Source organism: Nyctereutes procyonoides, unplaced genomic scaffold, assembly GCF_905146905.1.
Source record: "Nyctereutes procyonoides isolate TBG_1078 unplaced genomic scaffold, NYPRO_anot_genome, whole genome shotgun sequence".
NCBI classification, from domain to species: domain Eukaryota; kingdom Metazoa; phylum Chordata; class Mammalia; order Carnivora; family Canidae; genus Nyctereutes; species Nyctereutes procyonoides.
Genome location: NW_026575034.1, coordinates 7610576 through 7635392, shown reverse-complemented (window position 1 = coordinate 7635392; position 24817 = coordinate 7610576). Strand labels below are relative to the sequence as shown.

Here is a 24817-nt window from a genome sequence, read left to right as displayed (position 1 = left end):
TATCAACACACACAAATCAATTATATTCCGATATAATTGCAACCAACACGTAGAAACCAAAATAATAGTATCATATACAGTTGCTTCAAGGCAAAATGAAATGCTAGTTATAAATCTAACAAAATGTGCAGGTTCTGTATTCTGATAATTACAAAACAATAATGAAAGAAATCAAAGAATAAGTAAATAGTTGATACACTATGTTCATGGATTGATAGATTTGGTGTGATAAAAATGTCAATTCTCCACAAACTGATCTGTAAGTTTAACACAATCTCTTAAAATCTCAACAATACTTTATGGAAATGAACAAGCATAATTTAACATTTATGTAGAAGGACAGAGAAACTAGAATAAACCAGTTTTGACAAAGGAATAATAAAGTGGGGGACATCACTATATCTGATACTAAGGCGTTCTATATATTTCCAGTAATCGAGACAGTATGGTATTCACAGAGGAATAGATTCATAGATCATTGAAACAGAATAAAGAATCTAGAAATAGATCAACATGTATATAACCAGTTGGTTTTTGACAAAGGTACAAAATCAAATTAATGGAGGAAAAGCAACCTTTTCAACATTTGGCACTGTAGCAATCAAACAAGCATAGGCCAAGAAAAAGAGCTCAACCAAAATTTCACATCATATATAAAAATTAACACAAAATGAGTTATGGACTTAAAATGTAAAACTGTAAAAAAATGGGAAAAAATCTTTAAGCCCTAGAGTTAAAGAGTTATCAGATGTTAAAAGCACTATTCATAAAATAAAAAAATAAATTGAATTTCATCAAAAATAAAACCTTTTGCATGTCAAAGACCAATAAGATGAAAATAAAAGGTAGTCTGTGAGAAGATATTTACAAACCACATAATAAAGGCCTTATATCTAGAACATATGAAAAATTCTCAAAACCCAACAGTAAAATAAAAATCTAGTTATAAGCAGGGAAAGGACATGAACAGATACTTCACCAAAGATAAGCCTAAGATGGAAAATGAGTATGTGGAAAGATGTTAAATATCAATAGTATTGGCAAAATGCAAATTAAAAAGACAGTGCAGTATCAATTACACACACAATGGAATGGCTAGAATTTTGAAAGTGGCAATATCAAATGCTGACCATGCTGTGGAGAAACTTGATAACTTATACGTTGCTGATTGGTATATAAAATGGTACAGCCATTCTGGAAAACTGTTTGGTAGTTTCTTATAACATGAAACATGCATTTATCATATGACCTTGTACTTATACTCTTGCATATTTATTCCAGAGTAATGAAAAACATGTTCACGTAAAAACTTGCACATAGATGTTCATAGACACTTACTCATAATGGCAAAATATAGGAGACAATCCAAGTGTCCTTCAGTGTGTGTATGTTGAACAAACTGTGATGCATTTATACAAGGGAATACTTCTGAACAACAAAAAGCAATGGACTAGGGACACATACGACAACCTGATTGGAACTCAAGGGCATTTTGTCTAGTGAAAAAAGTCAGTCTCAAAATTTACTTACCATATGTATAATTCTATTTCTACTACATTCTCTAAATGGCAAGCCTATGGAGATGAGAACATGTTAGTAGCTGACCAGGGACAGGGACTGGGGGTATGTGGGTCTGGGGAAATGGTGAATAGGTATAAACAAAAAGATCTAGCATGAATGTGTTGGTGGTTACCTGAACTTATACACAGGATAATACTGCTTAGAACTATACACTTACGTACATATACACCCGCCCCCTACCACAATGGATGTAGATTTTAAACATGGTGTAAACTGAATAAGGTTTCTTTCTAGACTAGTTAACAGTAATATACCAATGGCTTTCATGTTGTACTACAGCTATTTAAGATGGCACTATTGAGGGAAGCTGGGTGAAGCATAAGGGACTCTTTGTACTACTTTCACAACTTCCTATAAATCTATGATTATTCTCCTCTAAACAGTAAAAACGTACTTACACTGTGGCCAACACTTTAGAAATTCCTTTGGATCATACAGTAAAATGGAGGTGTGGAAAGAACGCAGGAAAAGAGACAGGATGCATGGGAGTGGAGTTCCAGACATACAACTTATTATCTATGTACTTTGACCTGTTACAAGCTTCAAACCCCAGTTTCTTCATCTATAACATGTGATTGATGAGATGTGCTTGACATCTTCGTGGGGTCATTGTAACAATTCCATAAACTAGGTAAGAGATTACTTTGGACAAAGGAAAGCCACAAGCCAACCAGACCCCAGACATGGAGCATTTGCAGCTGAAATGACTGTTTAGGTAGCTTGTTCAGGTCCTGATTAGTCCACTAAGGAAAACAGGGTGTTAATTGATAATGACTATTGATTACATTTGATTACAGTGTTAGAGTCTTTCTGAGCCATTCTGTAGAAAGAAAAGGAAGAGAAGCAGGAGGAGAAAGAACCTATATGATAATGACAGTGCTTTGTTAGGCTCAATATGTATTAGCCAGCATACCAGTAATTATTATCATCAGTGGAGAAACAGCATGGCACCACAATCATAATTTTCCATCTTGAGAGGTTGGATACTCCAAATATACTGTAATCAAACTCAGGTCATACATCAACAATTGTGCACGCACATCCTTCACCTTTCCAATCTGTAGCCTTGTTTCTTGGGACCATAATTGAATGTAAGTGAAGACGTGTTTGGGTCTTCAAGGAGATACTCTAATTTAATCGTCTTCAAAAGCCTATCTGTTCATAGCCTTTCTTCCTGGACTACCAGCCTATAAAGGCAAGAGAATGTTTTCTTAACCAATTTTAACTACTATCCAACAATTAGGTCTGCTCACAAATAATTGCAGTGGTGGTGGTAATAGTAATAACAATAATAGCTTACAACGGTAGAACGTGTACTAGTTGCAGTGTGCTATAAGCATTTTAGTAACGAATATAATCCTGATGACAATCTCAGGAGCTAGGTTCTATTATTATCCACCTTTTACACCTTAGGAAACTAAGATGCAGATTGGCCAAATGACTTACTCAAGTTCACATAGCTGATATAAGTGGCAAACCCGGGGTCATCTAACTCAGGCCGCATCGTTGTAGAGTCTGTGTTCTCACCTGCTTTGCCAAGCCATCTCTCCAAGTGCTTGTCCCGCCCCCTTTGCAGCATCCCCAACAGCTGGGAGGGAATTTGATGGTTTTAGGAGACCATTTCTTCTTTGGTTGTTTCTGTCCAACATAAGTCAGATCTTCAATGGGTATTTAATAATAAAGCTCGCGAATATCACCATGAATGTGATTGCCTCCGAGGAGGTAGAGATGCCAAATTTGGTAAAAGTTCCAAGATGGTGAAATTTATGTGGTATGGAGAGCAGATATGCAAGGCTTTCATGGCAAAAAATAAGGGCAGGAAGTGGTGTCTGAAGCCAGGCAGGGACACAGATATTCCAGTTACGTTGGGAGACGGTATATTGAGTCATGGAAACAAAATGACAAACCGGAGAGAGGTAGAAATGAACTCCCACTTTGCAGGCCACCTCATCAGAGAAGAAGTTTTCTTCAAAAATAATTGGAGATAAGACCAAGTAGGATGGATGTGTTCATTAACTTGATGAGGGAAAGCCTTTCACGATGTGTGCGTATGAAAAATCAACACTTTAAATAACTTAGTTTTATCAATTATACCTAAACAAAGAAAAAAAAGAATTATCAGGTAGGTGCAGGTGGACCAGATGTTTGGAATTTTGCATGAAACCATACCTTTCTTTTACCTGTAGTGCCCTTGCTGGGCAGTTCTGACTGAGAAAACCATGACCATTGTTTAAAGACCAGTCCAAATACTACCTTTTGTAAGAAGACCTTTCTCCCTCTTAGCAGAAATTGCTTTCCTCCAATGGACTGCTATTTCATTTTATCTTTATTCCTCCCGTCTAGGAGGACCACACGTGCCAGGTTGCATATGGTATTGAGTCCTGCCTGTTATTCCAGTGTAATTTTTGGCAGAACCCCTTTCCCTATAAAATGTATTCTGTTTGTATGATAAAATATATAAGGTCGCCTCCTTATAACTCTTATCACTTCTCCCTTGTGTTCCACTTAGTTGCATATTGACATCTGGTGGCCCCTATTAAAATGTTCATGTGAACAGAGACCTTCTCGACTCACCTTTGTATTCCCAGTGCAGACTCTAATAATTATTAAATGAATTTAGGTTTGAAAACTTGGGTGTGGAAGTCTGTACTCAGACATTTGTGTGTGCCCGACCTCCTCTGCTATGGTACCTGTGTATACTAGGTGCCTTGTGGGTCTGTAAACGTGATCGGACATCTACAGGTTATACTAGTTCTGGAGTGTGCTGGAGATGACATTAGCACAGACTGGAAGTGAGTCTTCATAAATCTTCTCATCTCCCTACTTGCCAACCTGTGCACATGACTCACTGACTGTGGTTTGGTCTTAAGGCCAAATGAATTTTTATTTAATTTTTGAAAAATCTCAAGTGTTAAATCAAGTCATATGCTTGTGTTTGCTGTACTTTGCTTGCACATGAGTGACTAAAACAGCTCTACTTTCTAGAACTTAACCTTTCTCATACTGGGTCTCTGCTAGAAAATTTATAATAAAAATTAAAGAAGATAGATATTTCAATTGATTGCTACATTGATCTAGCAGTACCATTTAGAAACTACATTGAATTTTTAGTGTTCAGTTTGTGTGATTTTGGGGACGTTTCTAGCTGGGACTTCAACTCCTGTTTTATAAGGTTTCGTGACTTGAATAAACCTATTTGAATTTTCTTTCTAAAATTTAAGACTTAAACAGATGATATTTATTTTACAGAGTAGCCATTTAGAGGACTGTTTAAATTTCCTGATTATGACAGGAAAGTAGTATTATCTGCGAAATCTTGATTTCTAACTTGGAATCTCCCTATCCATTTTATAAAGTGTTGGATCTACATCCCCCTGCATCTTGTGGGTTAAGGAAGCCTCAGCTATTTGAAAATATACAACCATGTAACTACCCAGCAGGTGTCAACCCAGGGGTTGAATGCTGACCCCCCTGTGAACTTGGGCCTTGGGCTACGTGGAAAACTAGAGTTCAGGGCCCCACGGAAGGCCCTTGAGAAGAGATCCTAGGGGTAATTTCCTTTTGGACTTGGCACAACCCCATGCTTGCCAGCATTTCCTGTGACCAATGAAATTCCTTTGAAATTCCTTGTTAGTAAATGCTTCTTTGCCAAGTAATATTAGCTGAGCCTTCCTCTTCAGTTGTAAAGAAACCCTGGAATCTCACATGTAGGATTGTTTCTTTTTCCTTCATCAACGTCAGAGGAAGGTTTCCCAGCCTAGGCACTGTTGGTGTTTCATGCTGTTAATGTTTCATTGAGCAGGGCTTTCCTGTGCACTGTAAGACGCTTAGCAGCATCCCTGGCCTGTATCCACTAGATTCCAGTAGCACCCCTGTCCCAAACCATGATAACCAAGGATATCGTCAGACATTGTAAAATGTTTCTGGTGGGGAGGGGAAACAAAATTGCTCCCCGGTGAGAAATGCTGCCTTGGAGCCTCTATAGAAATTTGCAAGACATGGAAAAAGCCGTGCCCTTAGAGCAGTGCTTACACGCAGACTTACATGCAAGACTTACATGCGAGTCATGTAACTTGCGTGAGACACTCACTTCTATGATTTCTTTAATTTCTTTACGTGCAAAGCGAGGATAATGACCTCCATCTTTTAGAGTTGTTGAGATTTTCAACCATACCAGGCACAGAAACTGCCAGGTGCATCGTAAGATCCTCGTACCTGGTAGTCACTGTCATTCTTTTTTTTTTTTTTTAAGTTTAAATTTTTTTTTAATTTTTATTTTTATTTATGATAGTCACAGAGAGATAGAGAGAGAGAGGCAGAGACACAGGCAGAGGGAGAAGCAGGCTCCATGCACCGGGAGCCCGACGTGGGATTCGATCCCGGGTCTCCAGGATCGCGCCCTGGGCCAAAGGCAGGCGCCAAACCGCTGCGCCACCCAGGGATCCCCCGTCACTGTCATTCTTATTTGGCGAGTCCCAACTCACTTTCCCAACACTTGTGATGCCAAATTAAGATGTCTCTCTCTCTTTCTCCCCCTGCAAAACAGAGCATGATGAGTGTGGCAGCGGGCAACACAATTGTGATGAGAATGCCATCTGCACCAACACCGTCCGGGGACACAGCTGCACCTGCAAACCAGGCTACGTGGGGAATGGAACCATCTGCAGAGGTAGGCTTGCTGTCCCTGCCTGGGCTCCTGGTACTCATGTTGCAGACCCTTGTCACCACTGTGGTAGCAGAGCATGGCCAGGGTTCCATTCCTGGTCTGTCCTCTGCTGAGGGTGCTGTGCATCAGAGAAGAAAAATGCCATAAATCTCCATTTTGGATTGGATGCAGAAGGTACACATTTGGGTCAGGGGTGTGGCTGCACAGCTCTATGGCTCTGTTGAGCTTTGCCTCTGGGCCTGAGTTTGTGAGGGACACTGTGACTGCTGATGTGGGTTTTTGTTCCCTGTGAGATTTGCTCAGAGGGCAAGTGGGCCCTGCCCATGGCCATACTTGAGGTATCTGTGTGGGTAGGAAGCTTCAAGTCTCTCTGTGTGTGGGGCGCAGGTCAGCAATTGAGAGACAGTGCCTTGGCTTCCATCTGCATTTAGCATAAAATCAAAATTGCTCCTTTATGGCTTATGAGAGCATTCAGAAGCTGGTGTCTGGCTCCTCTCAGCTGGCAGCCCTCCTTTCTCTCCCCCTTGTTCCTTCTACAACCAACATTCTCAAACACGCCAACCACATTCCATCCCAGGGCTTTGTGCTTGCTGACACCTCAGCCTGGATGCCTACTTCCTCTACACCTCTACACAAGTGTCCCTTCACCACAGAAACTTTGGCCAGCTCTAACACAGCACCTCTGTTAGGTCTTAGCCTCATACCCTACTTTATTTTTTCCTCACTAACACAACATGACAGATCGTTGTCACGTACGTTTCTGTGTTTGCTTCTGGGCTGTCAGCACTTTGAGAGAGACCACTTGGTTTTGACTCCCTGCTCTGTCCCCAGCAATTAGAATGATGCTTGGCACACTGTAGACACTCATTAAATACGTGTTAACTTACTGAACTAACCAAAAGGAAAGAGACATTACATAGAAAAAGAGGCAAAATGGATGAAAAAACAGGAAATAGTCCTTCAGGGTGGGTATTATTATAATTATCATCCTCATTTTAGAGGTGACAAAACTAAGACCGAGAAGGGTTAAGTAACTTGCCCAAGGACACCCAGCATGTTATCAGTACTCTTCTGCGGAGATGACAAGCCAAAGGAGAGAGAGAAATAATGGACAATGACCAAGGACCCATGTTCCTGGATTAGATAGGGGAGAATTTGTAAAAATTGACTTTCTTCTTCATGTACCTGGGTGACTCAGTCAGTTAAATGTCCAGCTCTTGGTTTTTGGCTCAGGTCATGATATTGGGGTCATGGAATAGAGCCCCAAGTTGAGCTTCATGTTCAGGATGGAGTCTGCTTGAGATTCTCTGTCTCCCTGTACCTCTCCCCACTGCACTTGCTCACTCTCACTCTCTCTCAAATAAATGAATAAATCTTTTTTAAAAAAATGATCATATTCTCTGTTGGTGAGGTTGGGATAAACAAATTTGTTGATTATTTGCTTACATGACAGTATAAATTAGTGAAACTTTTTAATTACAATTTGAGAAAATCTTTGAACATTTAAATCCGAAGAGTAATATAGGGATTCTTTTGATGCCATTGAATTTGCCTTTTGAAATGTATTCTAGGAAATGCACATGCTCATGAGGGGGGAATATGCATGTACAGTGGTGTTTTACTACATTGCTCATATTCACTGAAAGCCAGAAACAATCAAAATATGTTGGTAATGGAATGATTTATTTCACATATCATTTTGTGATATAGAATGCAGTGCTTTAAAACTCTAAGTGTATATATGTACATATGCGTGTGCATACACACACTTTGAAGGATTTCCGAAACATATTTTTGAGAAAACCCTACAGGACAATACCTATCTCGTCATCACGTATCTGATTTATTATTTATAAATATCTGTGTGCATGGAGACTTGAAACACGGAAACTGTTCATTTTATTGTTTATGAGGTCGTCTGTGTGTGACAAAGAACATGGACTTCAATGAATTCAATGTTTGCATCTTTCACAATGGGAATTTACACATATCATAATTGTGTGTGTGTTTTTAAGTTCTTTGAGGCAAATAAAAATGCTCAGCTTTTAAAAGAAGGCTAAGATACGTCCAAGTAAAACAAAAATACATAAATATTAATATAATTCCATGGATTATCAAGCCCACTGCCGATGTTTGCATGCTAATGCTGTAAGTCTGAGGAGCACATAGGGATTTGACTTCAATACTTTTTTTTCCAGAATTATGTTACCTCATAAAATAATATTAATTGCACTAGTTCAGTGAGTTTGTGTTTGCCAAACCCCCTCCTGCCATTGTGATAAGTAGTGGCTCACCTTTGTGGAATTTGAAAGTCTCATTATAAAAAATATGAGTTCAAATAATGTTCCCGGTGTCCATAGGCTCTGAAAATACATCTTCCCCTGAAAGTTATGAATCAAGGACAATAATTTTCTTTAAAGTGGTTTTCATGGTCACTCGGGCAGACTTCAATAAGATAGGGAGAACCTCATGTTTTATAAATGTTACCGGGGCAGAAGTGCCATGTAGTTGAAGAACTGGACCATGAGGTTACAGAGTTTGGGGTTAGACAAGATTTCCTTGCTAGTGAGTTGTAAGTTCTGTATTTTTACATAGTAAAATTGGGTTAACATCAGCACCGCGTTTTTTCCAACTGTATGATTGCAAAGAATTCTTAAAAGAATGTGTGTATTCTTTTGTGTGTATGTGTATACATCAGTTCTTTGCATTGATATATATTTCAATTCTTTGCATATATATGTGTGTATAGATACATATCAATGTGTTTTAAAATATCAAATGCTACAAAATGTAAAAACAGTATTAGTAGTGGTACAATGAGGGAGGAGGAAGAGGCGTTTGATGAGTTGGCTTGAACCTCAGCCCTCTGACTGAAGTACTGAAATCTGTGTCTCAGTTTCAGGGCATATATTTCATAGTTGACTTTTCCACCTGTAACTAAGCATTTATAGAAGGAGTTGGACAGGGATAACTAGACAACTTGAACTATTTTTTTTAAAGTATAAAAGCTTTTCTAAGACATGGTATTGTTCATAGAATTGAATACATCTGCTTAGAAATAAACACCATTAACACTACTATTCACAGGCAAAACACAAGGCAGCAATTTCTCAAACAATCCTAATTGGTGTGAGTTCTTTCACATGGGCTCTCCTGGTGGCCAATGTCCAGGGAAAGTGGGTATTTGTTTTGTTTTGGTTTGTTTTTTTGTTTTGTTTTGTTTTGTTTTGTTTTTTTTCATGTGGATGGTAAATACCTGTTCAGCTTCAACAGTCACACAATATGTGCAAGATGGCTTGCTGAGTATGTTCACATATGTCACTTCATTAGTTCCCGCCGTATCCCTGGGAGGTTGATAGCATTGTTCTGGCTCACAGGTAAATCTTGAATAAAACATAGCTAAATCCAATTTAATTTAACCTGATTAGTGCTACTGTCTTTAGACCCCTTCCTTTATCTTTTCCATTTTTCTTCTCTTTCTCCTTCTTCCTTTTCCTCCCTGCTCCCTGGCTATTCAGCATTTAACTGTTTTTTTTTTTTTTTTTTTAAGGTCTGTTTTTCTTCTAACTAGAGATTGTAAAGAAATCAAAAAGGGAAGAGATGGTACAATGGCAATCGATAATTTTTTAATTTGCCCATATTTTTCATAAACAGACTAAAAACTTTTGAAACTATATAAGGTATGTTGCTAAAAATTTGAGGTTAAATGGACAACACACTAGCACACTGTTTCAGATCTGACTTGCACAATCTGACATGCAAGTCGAGGTTGTCTGTGGGAGTGTTTATCTGCGTTCCTACTCCCACATTAACCTGGGCCTGAGGTGGGCTTTGGGCAGCTGTCAGGTAGTAGGTGACTGACAGGGCCTTCCCTCTTGTTTGTCTCCTAGGGCTGGATAAGATATGATGATCCTTTAGAACATTTCTTGTCTTAATGACTAATAATATTGACATTCTTTTACAAACATACATTAAGGGGGAGTTCTGTGTCTGGAGCATAGTTCTGGGCACCAAAAGAGCAAAAGGCAAATAAGACAAGGTCACTGGAGGGCTCACCATTTAGTATGGGGAAAAGATTTGAACAGATGCTTCCCACCCAGTGTAGCTATTTACAAAATGGTATTATGTGAAAAAGGCTTAAAAAGAATTATTCAAAATACAGAGCATGCGAAAGGCATTATTGTGTTTTAATTAGGACTCCTTTGGTCGCAAGTAGGAAAAATCTGCTGGCAAGCCTGGCTATGTAATTGTCAGAGCCCAGAGAAAAATAAAATATAAAGCTTTTGCCTTTCTTTTGTGATCTCTCTCTCAACCTTTTGTAGTGGTTTTTTTGTTTGTTTGTTTTTGTTTTTGTTTTTGTTTTTTTGTTTGTTTTTTAAGATTTAATTTATTTACTCATGAGAGACACAGAAGTAGAGACATAGGCAGAGGGAGAAACAGGGTCCATACAGGAAGCCCAATGTGGGACTCAATCCTGGAACTCCAGGATTATGCCCTGAGCCAAAGGCAGAGGCTTAACCATTAAGCCACCCATGCCTCCCTGTAGTGTTTTTTATTTGTTATTTAAATTCACCCCCAGGGTGCCTGAGTGGCTCAGTTGGTTAAGTGCTTGACTGGTTTTGGCTCAGGTCATGATGCCAGGGTCCTGAGATTGAGCCCCATGGCAGGCTTTGCGCTGAGCATGAAGCCTGCTTGGGATTCACTCTCCTTTTCAATCTTTGTCCCTCTCCTCTCCTCTCCCCCCCCCAAAAAAAATAATTAATTAAAAAATAAAGTCATTTTCCCTTGGCTGTGGGGATACTCTTAGAGTGCGTGCAAATACCCAGAGGAACCAGGTCCATCCACTAAATTGTCACGTGCACTTGGCTCACTGACTGCCATGGGTCCAGACCAGTGCAGTGTGACCTGGCTGGGGCAGAGAAGTTGAGCCAGGTATCTCCCCTTCTCTTGAGCCCTGCACCCCAATACACAACAGATGGGCAAACCAAGGGACTGTAGTCTCCCTACCAGTTCCCTGGATCACCTGTGGGATCCACCCAAGTGCTGCCAGCTTGGGGTGAGGATGACATAGCCATACATTACCAGGAAAACCCAGAGCATGCATTCTCAACCCCAGCCCTTCCTATATCTGTACACAGGACCCTACTGGGGACAGGCAATTGTTGCTGAGTGGAAAAGAGAGAGGCTGTGAGGGCCCAGGGGTCAGAAGAATGGAGAGCTGAGAACTCATCCTAGGGTGGGTGGGGGGAGGTGCATGGCAGGTGGGACCACACATTAGCTAAGGTTCCAAAGCCCCAGTACATGCTCTGGTGTCCCATTTAGACCTCATTTAAAAGACAAAATTCAAAGATGAAATTATTAAGAATGTTCAGATGGTGACCACAGAGCATTAATCCCCAAATGAAAGGTCCTTCTGAGCTGGTTATACGCTGGTGAGGTTGGACATGTCTGCTAACTTTCTCTTTCCATGTGTGTCATCTAACCTAAAAAAAGGTGGTTGGAATTTAGGAATACATTTCTCCAGAAGCTGGAATGCTGATGGTACTCTCTCTCGTCTCCCTGCTGCTTTTCTGTGGATTGACTCCCTATTTCTGTCTCCTTACGGGCTGGCTTTGTGTTTTGTCCATGTGGTTGAGGATCAGATCTTCTGTTTTGTAGGTTCAGAAACTTGGCCTTATCAGGCTGCCAGAGATGATCTCTTAGGGACCAATATGTTGATTTTTTATGATCACTGTTGTGGTTTGAGAAGAGCCTAAAAGTAATACCACTTTTCCCCACCTGCATTCAGAACCAGTTGAGAGACAAATAAATAAGCAGTGGAAACTAGAATGTCGATATGAGGACTGATAAAAATGGTACCAGAGAACATGGGTTATATATTTGGCAATAGTATTCATTTTTTTAAAAAAGATTTTATTTATTTATTCATGAGAGACACAGAGAGAGGGAGAGGCAGAGACTTAGGCAAAGGGAGAACCAGGCTCCATGCAGGGAGCCCGATGTGGGACTCAATCTTCGGATCCTGGGATCACGCCCTGAGCCAAAGGCAGACGCTCAACCCCTGAGCCACCCAGGGATCCCTGACAATAGTGTTCATAATATTGAGCCCCCAAATTAGACTTGTACACCTATTCACAGTGAACCAAGGCTACCCCTGGAGCATCTCCACAGAGGGCTGCCTCTGCCCCCCTGGAGGGCAATAGCAACAGCCCAGAATGGGTGTTTCCTGTGTCTCTCCTGATCCCTAGTGTATAAGTGAGGAAAGAGCTGGGCTCTGCATGTCCAGATCCTCTCTCTCGCTCACCAGCAGTCAGGGAAGAATGAGAGGTGGGCCAAGGGGAAAACTTTCTTGAGGAAATCAGATAAATAGAAAAGAAACTATCCCACCCCCCAAATCCACCAACAACTTCTCTTAAGAAGTGGCAAAATGAAAAAATAAAAAATAAATAAAAAATAAAAAAAGAAGTGGCAAAATGTTTGTGTCTCTAGTTTCACCTCTTTCTTAGATGAAAGATGTGCAGGGAGCTGGGTTTTATTTATTTTTTTTAATTCTGAATTCTTTAAGTGAAAAATCAGAGTTAAGGAGTTAGCCAGGGGTTTTCTTGACTCATCATCTCACTATCTGTTCCCCGGCTGCAATTCTTGCAATTCTCTGCTGTGTAGGTCTTGTGATCTAGGATCTGTTCCAAACCTAGTATGATGCCCTTGCTCAAAATCCTCCAGCATTTCAGGAAATGGTGATATAACCCTCTGCACGTCTCCTCAGTGTTTTTTTGATGTCTAGAGCAATACATTAACCCATCTTTCCAGTGTTTATTTTCAAACCACATGAGGGGGCTCTTTAATGACTTTGCAGTTTATGACAATGTACCTTCTTCTTTTTTTTTTCTTACCTTTAAAGTCCAAGAAGCCCTACTCTGATCTCAGAGAGGGCTGGGTGAACACTACAGTCCTCTGTGCTTCAAGACACTCCCCAAACACTGCTCCAGTCCCGGTCGTCCCATGCCACAGCTGACAGTTTCCTTGCCTGCTTCCTGTAGGCTATCGCTGCCTACCTAGGTTTAACCAACATTTAGCACAGAGCTGACTAAGCATGTTATAGTTCTTGGAAGTTTCCTAATGAATGAATACATTAATATTCCTTTTAATTTTTAAAGAATTAGCACATGAGCAGGAGGTAGGGGTAGAGGGAGAAGGAGGAGTAGATTCCTGGCCAAGCAGAGAGGCCGATTTGGGACTTGATCCCAGGATCTTTGTATCATGACCTGAGCCAAAGGCAGATGCTTAATTGACTGAGCCACCCAGGTGCCCTAAGATTCCTTTCTAATAGAGCATACACTAGTGTACCTAGAAGATTTTGCAACAAAGCAACTCTGCATAGGACACTGAGGCACTTAGGCCACTCAAACCTTGTCCCCAGCTGAGGCTCCCAAAGATAGATATGCAAGTGGACTTTAGTGTGGAGTCTGCTTTGCTAATAGAATGACTGACTTTCAAGAAAATCCTTACAGTGACATTCATTTCACTGTCGAAGTTCCTGGGACATAGCTGCATGTTTATTCTGAGGCACCTCAGAATCCTGCAGTTCTCTGAAGTCATTTACTATGAGTGTGTTTCCATAGAGGTGCATTTGCAGAAGTACCGCTTCCCAAAAATTCTGGTTCATAGGAGGCTGGATAAATTGTACAAGAAAACCCCAGAAAGTCAGTAACAGAAGCCCAGAGAGGGTTTGATGGAGATAGAAACATTAACGTGGCAACCTGCTAAAGACGTAAGTGAAATTCTGAGTAAAATAAGTGGTATAGGTATCTTAGATGCACAAAGTTGCTTTTGGAGACTTGGAGGTGCTATGGGAAGAGAGGAAAGGGAGAGGCAGGAGAGAAAAGTAAGCTGTTTTTACTACAATACCACTGGTGATAATACAGTTGATAAACTGCCGGGCTGTGAATCAGAGAAGATGTTTAGGGATTTTGAAGCAAATGCAAGGGGAATAGGAAAGCCTTTGGCAAGAGTACTCACAGCACTGCCGATGTGGTTTTGAAAGTGGGTAATGTAATGAGGAAGAATGCAGGAAGGCCCCAGTCTAAAATTCTGCCTTTAGATGTACAGGAGAAAAGTTGGAGAGAATGATGAGAGGCAAGATTGACAATATGGCATGGTTTGACCCATTTAGAGCCAGGTCCGTTTGTAAAAACACATTTGTATTGATAAATAGATAACGGTTGTGAATATATTTCTAAGTGTGTACTTCTGGTTTGCTAACATTTCAAGGAGGGATTTGAAATTCGACCCTGCACCTGATTCATTTATAAAATTCAGGAAGCGGGTAGGTTTGGAGAAGCTCAGGATCAGACTGTAAATAGGAAGAATCTTTGCGATGAATGTGGACTGTTGTAGTGGTGAGAGCCACTTAAAATTTTCCACCTAAAGAAGATGATAAGGGAGTCTGTCCCTTTGGTATGGTTAAGATTTTTTTTTTTTAAGAACCATATTGAAATAATGGGACTAGGTCAGATCACTGTAAGAAATGTGACCTTCAAATTTTTTAGGACTATTTGCTAACTTTATGATTTGACCATAAATCATAAAGACAAGACTAGTGTGGATGTAGATAACAAAATCCCTTTCGGTTATGGTCAGCCAGTTATCACAAAGTGTTCGTCACACAGGGAAACAAATTTTAATATACAGGGTTAAAAAATAGTTTACTAGGAACATGCTGAACCATAACACCATGATTAAATATCCATAAACTGGAGGAGTGAGCTACAGGATGATGACACGGTTTTCTACTAAAGAAACTATTTTATATTGGATAAAGAAAGTCTGCACTCTTGAAGGCACTCAAGGTTCTGTGACAGCTTGGCCCTATCTGGGTATTTTGAGCCTCATCTCTCACATTATCTCTGCCCATTACCTGACCGGTCACATTTGAGAATTAGCTAACCATTCTCTTAACAGGCCAGGGAACTCCTGCTCCCTTCCCTTTCCCTGGGGTCATTTATTATACTGGAGAGACTTTTCCATACTCTTTCTTTTCCAGTTGAAATCCTGGTTACCCTTCTTAGTCCCACTCAAATCCCATTTTTCCTTCATCTTCCCAGTCAAAATATACTGTTTCTCCTCTCATTGCTGCTTATTGTATTTAATGGGTTATGCCTTGTTAAATTTAGCTGCTTATGTGTCAGACCTTGTGCTTCCTGGGTGCTCAGTAAATACATATTGATGTAAAATGGGAATTGTCTATTCTTCTGACACAAATCAGCTCTTCTCTTGTAGCCTTGGGTATTAATTACTCTGAATCTTGACCACCATTCAGATGATCAAAGAAAATTTAAGACTGTAAAATACATTATTATATAATTAATATTTTAGAAAATCATTGATGAGCCTATTACTTAAGTTCGATGACATTAGCTGCTGTATATAGAAAATTCGTTTATTCTGTTTTAGGTTTCATTCCTATTGATACTGAATACTCCACCAATACCAAATGCCTTATGGATATTTAACCTAATTATACCAAAAATGATGAAATCCCTTATCCTATTTAAGAGGTAATAGGTAGCCCAAGTGTGGTATCTTTTTTGCATGTTTGCATCTTTTCTCCCCCTGCATCTATTTCAAACTCTTCCTTAAATGGCTTCTATCTAGACTCATTCACTTATTTACTCAGCAGTCCTACCTGCCTCAAGGTTTAGACCTAGAAAACACTATGATGGGCAGTCAGGGCAACATGGGGAACATGACAAGTTACTAAACACAGAACTGTGCCCTTCATGTTCCAAGACACTTGGATAGTAGTATCTTGGCATACATTGTTGAGTAGGTCAGTGTCTTTTCATACTGTGTATTGGCTCCCCTGTGACCCGTGGGAAACATCTGTGAGTCTCATCAGTATTCCATTATGGGGCCCCAAACAGCATAGGATCAATTATTCTGCTGGTCCTATAACTGTGAATCCTTGACAAACTTTGGATTGTGTTGTTTCATAAAAATGGAATATTACTCTACCACTGCCTATTGGACATTTGGAGTGTCACCATTTTTTTTCTCCATTCCTATAGGTTCAAATCCATTTAAAACTGACATAAGACAATATGGGAATCATAGTATTGGCTTTATCTTGGGCTCTCTGGGGGCAATAGGCCCTACTTCAGGGTTTGCCTCTCATGCAGTTTTGGGTAAGGACAGAAGCTGAAGAGATGATACAGATACCTGGTCAGATTTTTGCTTTACTGATTACATAGAGATGGAAAGTTCTGGAAGTCTCTCTATGCCTGATACAGAAGGTCTGAGAGAAGAGATGGTTTGTATCCTGTTGAAGCTATCATCTCTGTGGCACGTGTGAATCAATTTGTCACTTGCCAAGGAGACCCCCCTCCTCATAAGGGAAATAGCTATTACTTGGGTACAGGAACAAAGAAATCTAAAACAGTCATTCCATCATCATTCCCTCCTGAGGACTAAAGAAGATAACATGCTAAAGACTCTCCATCCTTGCTACTCCACCCCCAGAAAGGCTCACCTATTTTAAATGCGGTATTACTAGTAGAAAAAGTAGATTGGTAGTAATGTCAACGAGAGGATTTGAGTATCAGCTGTAGTGTTAAACAGTATTTTTTTTAAGATTTTATTTATTTATTTGAGAGAGTGACACAGCAAGCATGAACAAGGTGGTGGGGGATGGGCAGAGGGAGAGGGAAAAGCAGACTCCCCTCCGAGCAGGGAGCTGATGCGGGGCTTGATCCCAGGACCCTGGGATCGTGACCTGAGCCGAAGGCAGATGCTTAACCACCTGAGCCACCCAGGCGCCCCTGTTAAACAGTATTAAAATAACTTCAAACCTTTTTGGCAGACTCACTGCCCTAAAAATGCTTACCAACAACCACTTGTACTAAATTTAGAAGTGGGTATATCTGTTATAGTCCTAAAGCAGGGGAGTGCACTTTTTTTTTTAAGATTTTTATTTATTTTTTATTCAGAGAGAGAGGCAGAGACACAGGTAGAGGAAGAAGCAGGCTCCATGCAAGGAGCCCGACGTGGGACTCAACCCTGGGTCTCCAGGATCACACCCCGGACTACAGCGGTGCTAAACCGCTGCACCATCGGGGCTGCCCGGGAGTGCGCTTTTTAACACTGTTTTAATTCTAAGAGAGAGAGAAAAAAAAATGTGTATATGCCTAGAGGAGATTATTATGCTTAAAGTTTCAATAATATTTCATTTGAAAAATGTGACTGAGGGATCCCTGGGTGGCGCAGCGGTTTAGCGCCTGCCTTTGGCCCAGGGCGCGATCCTGGAGACCCGGGATCGAATCCCACGTCGGGCTCCCGGTGCATGGAGCCTGCTCCTCCCTCTGCCTATGTCTCTGCCTCTCTCTCTCTCTCTCTCTCTGTATGTGTGTGACTATCATAAATAAATAAATAATTTAAAAAAATGTGACTGAAACTGGAAAATGAAACCAACTGTGTCATAAGTTATCAAGAGATGTCCTGTTGATCAGCTTTTGATAAAGAACTGCAAGCCTACCAGAAGCTGAATTGCAGTCTTAAAACCAATACAGCATGTTAGCAAGACTGGGGCCAGGGAAGGGGACTTGGCTGGCATAGGATACAATATGTTGGTTGTGTAGTTTGGCTTAACAAGGCAGACTTGATATATATTCTTGTCCTGGGATTTAATATTCTTTTGTTTCAAATGCATTTCTACTGGGCCAAAAGAGTCTCTTGGATGCACTTAAGGCACTTTCTTTCACTTACCAAAGTCCAGTGCTTCCCTTTGAAGTTGGCAGACAGTAACGACATCCCTGGGGGCTTAAAGGGAACATGTTAAACCAACTTGCATCTCAGAGGAAGTGGAAATCTGACACTTAGGCAAGTGCCGATTCTTTTGAGTGCATCTTGAGGCTGTACTTGGGTGAGTTGCATTGATGTTTGTTATCCATAATTGTCACATCTGAAATGACTCATGAGATTAGCAAAGCCATATAAATATATAAAATTTTATTTGAAAATAGGCTACTGAACATTGACTTTCTGTTCAGAAAATCAAGATAACACGGTCTTTCTTTCCTAAGGAACAATTCTCCGTGGACCAGGAGAGGTTTCCTAATGTTTCTTTAGGCCCATTATTGAAGATATCATATCAGCCTCTAGGCCATCTTCTGGATTATGATCTGTTTGGGAGAGCAATTATATGTAAAATATTCATAATATTTAACAACTGGTACTATGGGAGAGTGATGCCAGCTATACTTGACATGCCTGTATTAACTCAGAATATGTGCAAAGAATATCTATTGCATGGAAACAAAAGACCGATGGTACCTGGTTGGGTGCTATATTTTAAGGCAAGTTTAGCCTAAATGGATCTGGTCTCTCTTTTTTTTAAGATTTTATTTATTTATTCATGAGAGACACAGAGAGAGAGAGGCAGAGACACAGGCAGAGGGAGAAGCAGGCCCCATGCAGGGAGCCTGATGTGGGACTCGATCCCAGGACCCCTGGATCACATCCTAGGCTGAAGGTGTCACTAAACCGCTGAGCCACCCGGGCTGCCCGGATCTGGTGTCTTTTAATGATGATTGTGCTATGAGAGCTAAATAATCAGGAGCCTAGGCCAAGTACTGCTACTGGGCCTGCCTGGCACAGATACTTCTTTAATATTACCTTAGAGGCTCTCTGCTCCTCCCCGTTCGACAGACAGCCGCATCTTCTGGTACAGTGCCAGCCGCATCCCCGAGACACGATGGCGAAGGTCGGAGTGAACGGATTTGACCGTATTGGGCGCTTGGTCACCAGGGCTGCTTTTAACTCTGGCAAAGTGGATATTGTCGCCATCAATGACCCCTTCATTGATCTCAACTACATGGTGTACATGTTCCAGTATGATTCTACCCACGACAAATTCCACGGCACAGTCAAGGCTGAGAATGGGATACTTTTCATCAACGGGAAGTCCATCTCCATCTTCCAGGAGCGAGATCCTGCCAACATCAAATGGGGGGATGCTGGTGCTGAGTATGTTATGGAGTCCACTGGGGTCTTCACCACCATGGAGAAGGCTGGGGCTCTCTTTGAAGGGCGGGGCCAAGAGGGTCATCATCTCTGCTCCTTCTGCTGATGCCCCCATGTTTGTGATGGGCGTGAACCACGAGAAGTATGACAACTCCCTCAAGATTGTCAGCAATGCCTCCTGCACCACCAACTGCTTGGCTCCTCTAGCTAAAGTCATCCATGACCACTTTGGCATCGTGGAGGGCCTCATGACCACCATCCATGCCATCACTGCCACCCAGAAGACCATGGACGGCCCCTCTGGGAAGCTGTGGCGTGACGGCCAAGGGGCTGCCCAGAACATCATCCCTGCTTCCACTGGCACCGCCAAGGCTGTGGGCAAGGTCATCCCTGAGCTGAACGGGAGCTCACTGGCATGGCTTTCCGTGTTCCCACCCCCAATGTGTCAGTTGTAGATCTGACCTGCAGCCTGGAGAAAGCTGCCAAATATGACACCAAGAAGGTAGTGAAGCAGTCATCAGAGGGCCCCCTCAAGGGCATCCTGGGCTACACTGAGGACCAGGTTGTCTCCTGTGACTTCAACAGTGACACCCACTCTTCCACCTTGGATGCCGGGGCTGGCATTGCCCTCAATGACCACTTTGTCAAGCTCATTTCCTGGTACGACAATGAATTCGGCTACAGCAACCGGGTGGTGGACCTCATGGTCCACATGGCCTCCAAGGAGTAAGAGCCTCCTGGACCACCAGCCCCAGCAAGAACAAGAGGAAGAGAGAGGCCCTCAGCTGCTGGGGAGTCCCTGCCCCAACTTAATCCCCAACACACTGAGAATCTCCTGACCTTCAATTTACATCCTAGACCCCGAGGAAGGGGAGGGGCTTGGGGAGCCCTACCTTGTCATGTACCGTCAATAAAGTATACTGTACCCAGCCAAAATATATATATATATATATATATGTATATATATATATATATATATATATATATATTTACCTTAGAGACTGCTCGACTCAAATTTTTATTAAAGACACAAAGGACAAATGGGAAAACATATAATGCGTAAATGTCAAAAGGACTTGAGGCTAATGACAGGATATTGGTGGAATGCTTAACTACTACTGACCAGTACAGTGTGTTGTGGTTCACACTTACCAGTTTTGTGTTTCTGTCTCGTTCTATCCCAGCACAATGATGTATTTCTGCATCTCAGCCTCATGCATGCTAGAATAAAGTTAAGAACCCCCATGGCAGGGTGCCTTAGCTGTGTTGATAATTGCTCGCAGCTTACTCCTTAAAATACAGGTATCTTCCAACTCAGCCACACTGAATTCAGTATCTGTTACTATTGCATTTGCTTTATCTTTTCTTTTATACCTAGATGTTTATTTGCCAGGGCATTTGGTTTATATAGTGTCCTATGAATACTGAATCAGTCATGTGACCTCTTGCTACTAATTTACCTATTTGTTGTTAGACATAATGAATTACACTTGGAAATTTCTTCTCACTCTCTGCCCCTAAGTGGGAAGACTGTGGTGCAAAATGGCCAAAACACATGAGATTACTTATATAAGGAGGGAAACAGCGATACCTGCTATGATAGACAAGCCCCCAAATTTAAGCAAGTCCAAACAATAAATTCTTATTACTTCCATCATTGCTCAGAGAGTGGGTGGTGAGTGGGGGGTAGATGGTCTACAGAGTAGGCCAGGAACCCCCTCACCTTCTATGTTGTGATTGTAACCTCTTCCTAGCTGTCAGAATCCTCACCACACCATTGGCAGTTGGGGAGAAAGATGTTATTTATACATGGGAGTTTTTTATGGGCCAGACTTGAAGGTGATGCATATAACTTTGGCCTTCATGGCATTGGGCAGAATTTGGTCCATGGCCATACGCAGTAGAACAGTATATCTCTGTTCCTGGGAAGGGGATGGAGAGGACACAGCTGATGGTGAGCACAAGTATTCTCTGCTATAGTGTTGTTGTAAATAAAATTCTGAGTGAATAAAATTGGCTGCATTATTATTTGTAGGAAATAAACCTCTGTGTAGTTCCGAAATGGATTCTGGCTCATGCACTGTGAAGATCATTTGTAGGCCTTCACGTAAGAAAGACTGAGAGTATCCAGGGCTTAACATTTTTTTCCAGTTGAGCGAGTGCATTCTTTCCAACCATGTCATCACCTCTTCTATCTGGCTTCAGTTTTTTTTTTTTTTTATCTAAGCTTCCAATTCCTACCAGTTTTAAGAAAAATTGGGAAACTGCTTTATGGGTCACTTGAAAGCAGTGCGAAAAATTCAGAATCATTAAGTGTCTCTTGAGTTGAAACCATCAGTGACACAGTAAAGTAACTCTCCACCTGAATCCTGGACCTCTCATAATTCTCCTTAAACAACTGAATCCCACATGTTGCTAGGACAGTTCTCTTTTTGTTGTCAGTGATGAGTTCTTCCAAAATTGATGTTTTCCATTTTTTAAACTTAAGAGAGAAAAATCATGTGTCCGTTCTCTTGCACTGTGTTCTTGTATCACCTTATTCATTTGTGGATAATACTGTTTTTCAATGTGGTATATCCTGAAAGATACTGGGCAGGAATAACGCAAAAACTCAAGGATTTGTTCAAATCCGGTTCATACTTTTAAATTTATATTAGGAAAAAGATAGTTTCTTATAGGTAGAATATTAAAATTTCATAAAATGCTTATTTAACTTGTATAAGTGACTATATAGATGACAGAGGAACTCTAAATAGCCCTCTAAAGCATAGCCTGTGTCTGGAGCTGTGTCCAGATGAGATTGGAAAATGGTTTGGATTCACCGTCCTGGATTGTCGAAAGCTGATTTGTGGAGTTTTACACAGTTAGTTGGTGTATTCACTTACTGTATCTCCTTTGAAGACTACATTAAGGAGAAGAAAACTGAAGTGTAATTAATGTCTTGGAAAAAGTTTTGCTTTCTTTTTAACAAAACCAAGCAAAACCTGCATATTCACAGGTATGTCTTCTAAAATCAGTAGGTGTTATGGCTCTAGAATAGCATTGTCCAGTTGAATACAACGTCAAACACGTATGTTACTTTACATTTCTAAAAGCTGCCGTAACAAAGGAAAGACAAAAATAGGTTTGACACATGCCAGATCAGAGATTTCAAGTGCTCAGCCATCACCTGTGGCTAGGGGCTACATCAGCAGCTATAAAACCCCAGGGTAGGATTCAATTAATAAGAAATTACTATGCACCACTCTTTAATCTGCAGCCTTAAGCACACAGGAAATCTCTGGAGAGACAACATGGCAGCCTGAAAATAGGAAATGGCATTTTCCATGATTTTCTTACATTGAAAGGCAATTTTGACTTTCAGTTGATTGTAAAACTGATTATTAAGCAGACAGATGGCTGGAATTCTTATACCAGGGGTTGAGGATATCTGATTCCTTCTACAGTACATCATTTCCTGTCTCAGGATGGAATTTCACCATAAAGTCATGTATTGAATAGAAATGGGTAACATTCATCAAAGCTCAAAAGATACTAAAATAAGAGAGTAGAAGAAAAAGAAAACAAGTCTACAGCATTTACCTTTGTTGCATTTCATGATCAATTTTATATTAAAAACAATTCATAAAAGTGCAGACATAATGCATTTCCTAATGCCCTGTGTACTGTGATGATGGTGGTTATCAACTTTAACTAGTGATGTGTTCTGAAGTCTCTCTTTACAGCCATTAGCCAGAGAAAAGCTCTGCAAGTCCCAAGGATTGGGAAGCATAACAACTTGTGGATAATTTTCTGATATGTGTGTAACCATGTCACTTAGCGGGATCACGCATGGATTCTGAATTTACAGCGAAGCAAACTTGGTTGTATTTGATGCAGATAATTTGCAGTAGTATTACTGAAATTAGCAAGAGGAAGTTCCAAACTTTGTAAACACAAGGACTTTAGAATCTGGCATTTAAAATGAAAACTGAGGGCAGCCCGGGTGGCTCAGCGGTTTAGCGCTAACTTTAGCCCAGGGCCTGAACCTGGAGACCCAGGATCGAGTCCCAGGTCGGGCTCCCTGCATGGAGCCTGCCTCTCCCTCTGCCTGTGTCTCTGCCTCTCTCTCTCTGTGTCTTTCATGAATAAATAAAATATTAAAAAAAAAAAACCCGAAATGAAAACTGACACATCGGTGTTGTCTAGGGGAACATCTCTTCTCTGAATTTGATGACTTGCCTAAGGAATGTGGAGGATAGGATGCTAACCTCACAGTAGGTATTTCCATCCTTGCCTTTTCCTGCCTGGTTGCTTTCTAGTCCATCCAGTACACATTCAGGACCAAAGTGATTTTATGTGGTTGACCTAGGCAGGAGGGCAGAATGGTGAAGAGCCTAGCCTCTATAGCTAGACTGCTCGGTTGGAAGCCTGGCTCTTCTACTTAGCTAGTTGTGCCATCTTGAGGTAGTTACTTACCAATCTATGCCTCACTTTACAGGTAGAGATGATAATCATATCTACCTCTAGGGCCTATCTCCGTGGTTAGATGAGGTATAAGTGCTTAGAGCAGAATAGTGAATACTATTGAGTAGTTATCTACTTATCTAGCCTGTGACTGTCTGTTGAAATTGTCCCGTGTATCTATTTGACCTTCAGGATGGGATTTTTTACTTCTTTGCATGGTACATTGGCCTTTCTGGATTTAGTTCCCACCTACCTCCAGCCTCATTTCCTGCCACTCCCATTGCAATAAAAACATGTACTTTAGTCAGACCACTTACAGGGCCCCAAGTCATCTTGCTTATGAAATAGCTTAATGGTTAAGTGTATGGGTTTTTGAATTCAATCAACTGTGTTCAGAACTGGTCTTTGGCACTTTGCAATTCCATGAGCTTGGAAGTTACTTAAATTTTTCTGACTTGAGAGTTAAAGATCTTGTGCATAGTATGTTCTTAGTTGTTTTGTCCTCATTTGAATGAAATAGCTTTCCCTTCATTTTTACTTGGCTTTTGCTTGTCCATCAAAATGCAGTTAAGTTTTTAGCTCTCTCAAACAATCTACCTTTGCCCCTGCTTTGTGTTGTCTGCCTAGCACTCTGTCCTGCTATTATCACATTGACTATAATTGCTAATTTGTTTAATCTATTTCCCTCAGACAGCAGCATGCTTTACCATCTTTGTGTCCTTAAAGCTTAACATGTAGGCACTATTTAGTAAATGTTTGTTGAGAAAAATGACCAATAATAATTAATAGTTGCGAGATTTAAGTGAAACAACTTATATTGAGTATTTGACACATAGTAGGAACTCCCGAAATATTCATTTCTTTTGCTTTAAAATTCACTTTTAAGTCTTTATGTCATATGCGAAATGGGTGCTACTCTCTTCTGAGAAAACTAAAAAAGTCAGTAAGTGAGGATTTTGCTCAAAGCAAAACGTAGTTTACGTTTGGTTTCTGTTTGGCTGTGTCTTTGGTCAGTAGAATAGTGAACGGTTTGTAACCATATACAAGAAATTCTATTTCATATAAATTGTATTTTATTTTACTCAAGAATTTTGAAGCAATATGAAA

At 40.7% G+C, this 24817-nt stretch overlaps 1 protein-coding gene across 3 annotated transcripts in view; it reads left to right on the top strand.

Moving 5' to 3' along the window:
- The window catches only part of NELL1 (neural EGFL like 1), an 814467-nt gene that overhangs the window by 487976 nt on the left and 301674 nt on the right, over positions 1-24817 (top strand). For all 3 annotated transcript variants that reach the window (XM_055317810.1, XM_055317809.1, XM_055317808.1), the window contains one exon: positions 6128-6250. In XM_055317810.1, coding sequence (XP_055173785.1) covers positions 6128-6250 — 123 coding nt within the window. The remainder of the gene's footprint in view (positions 1-6127; positions 6251-24817) is intronic.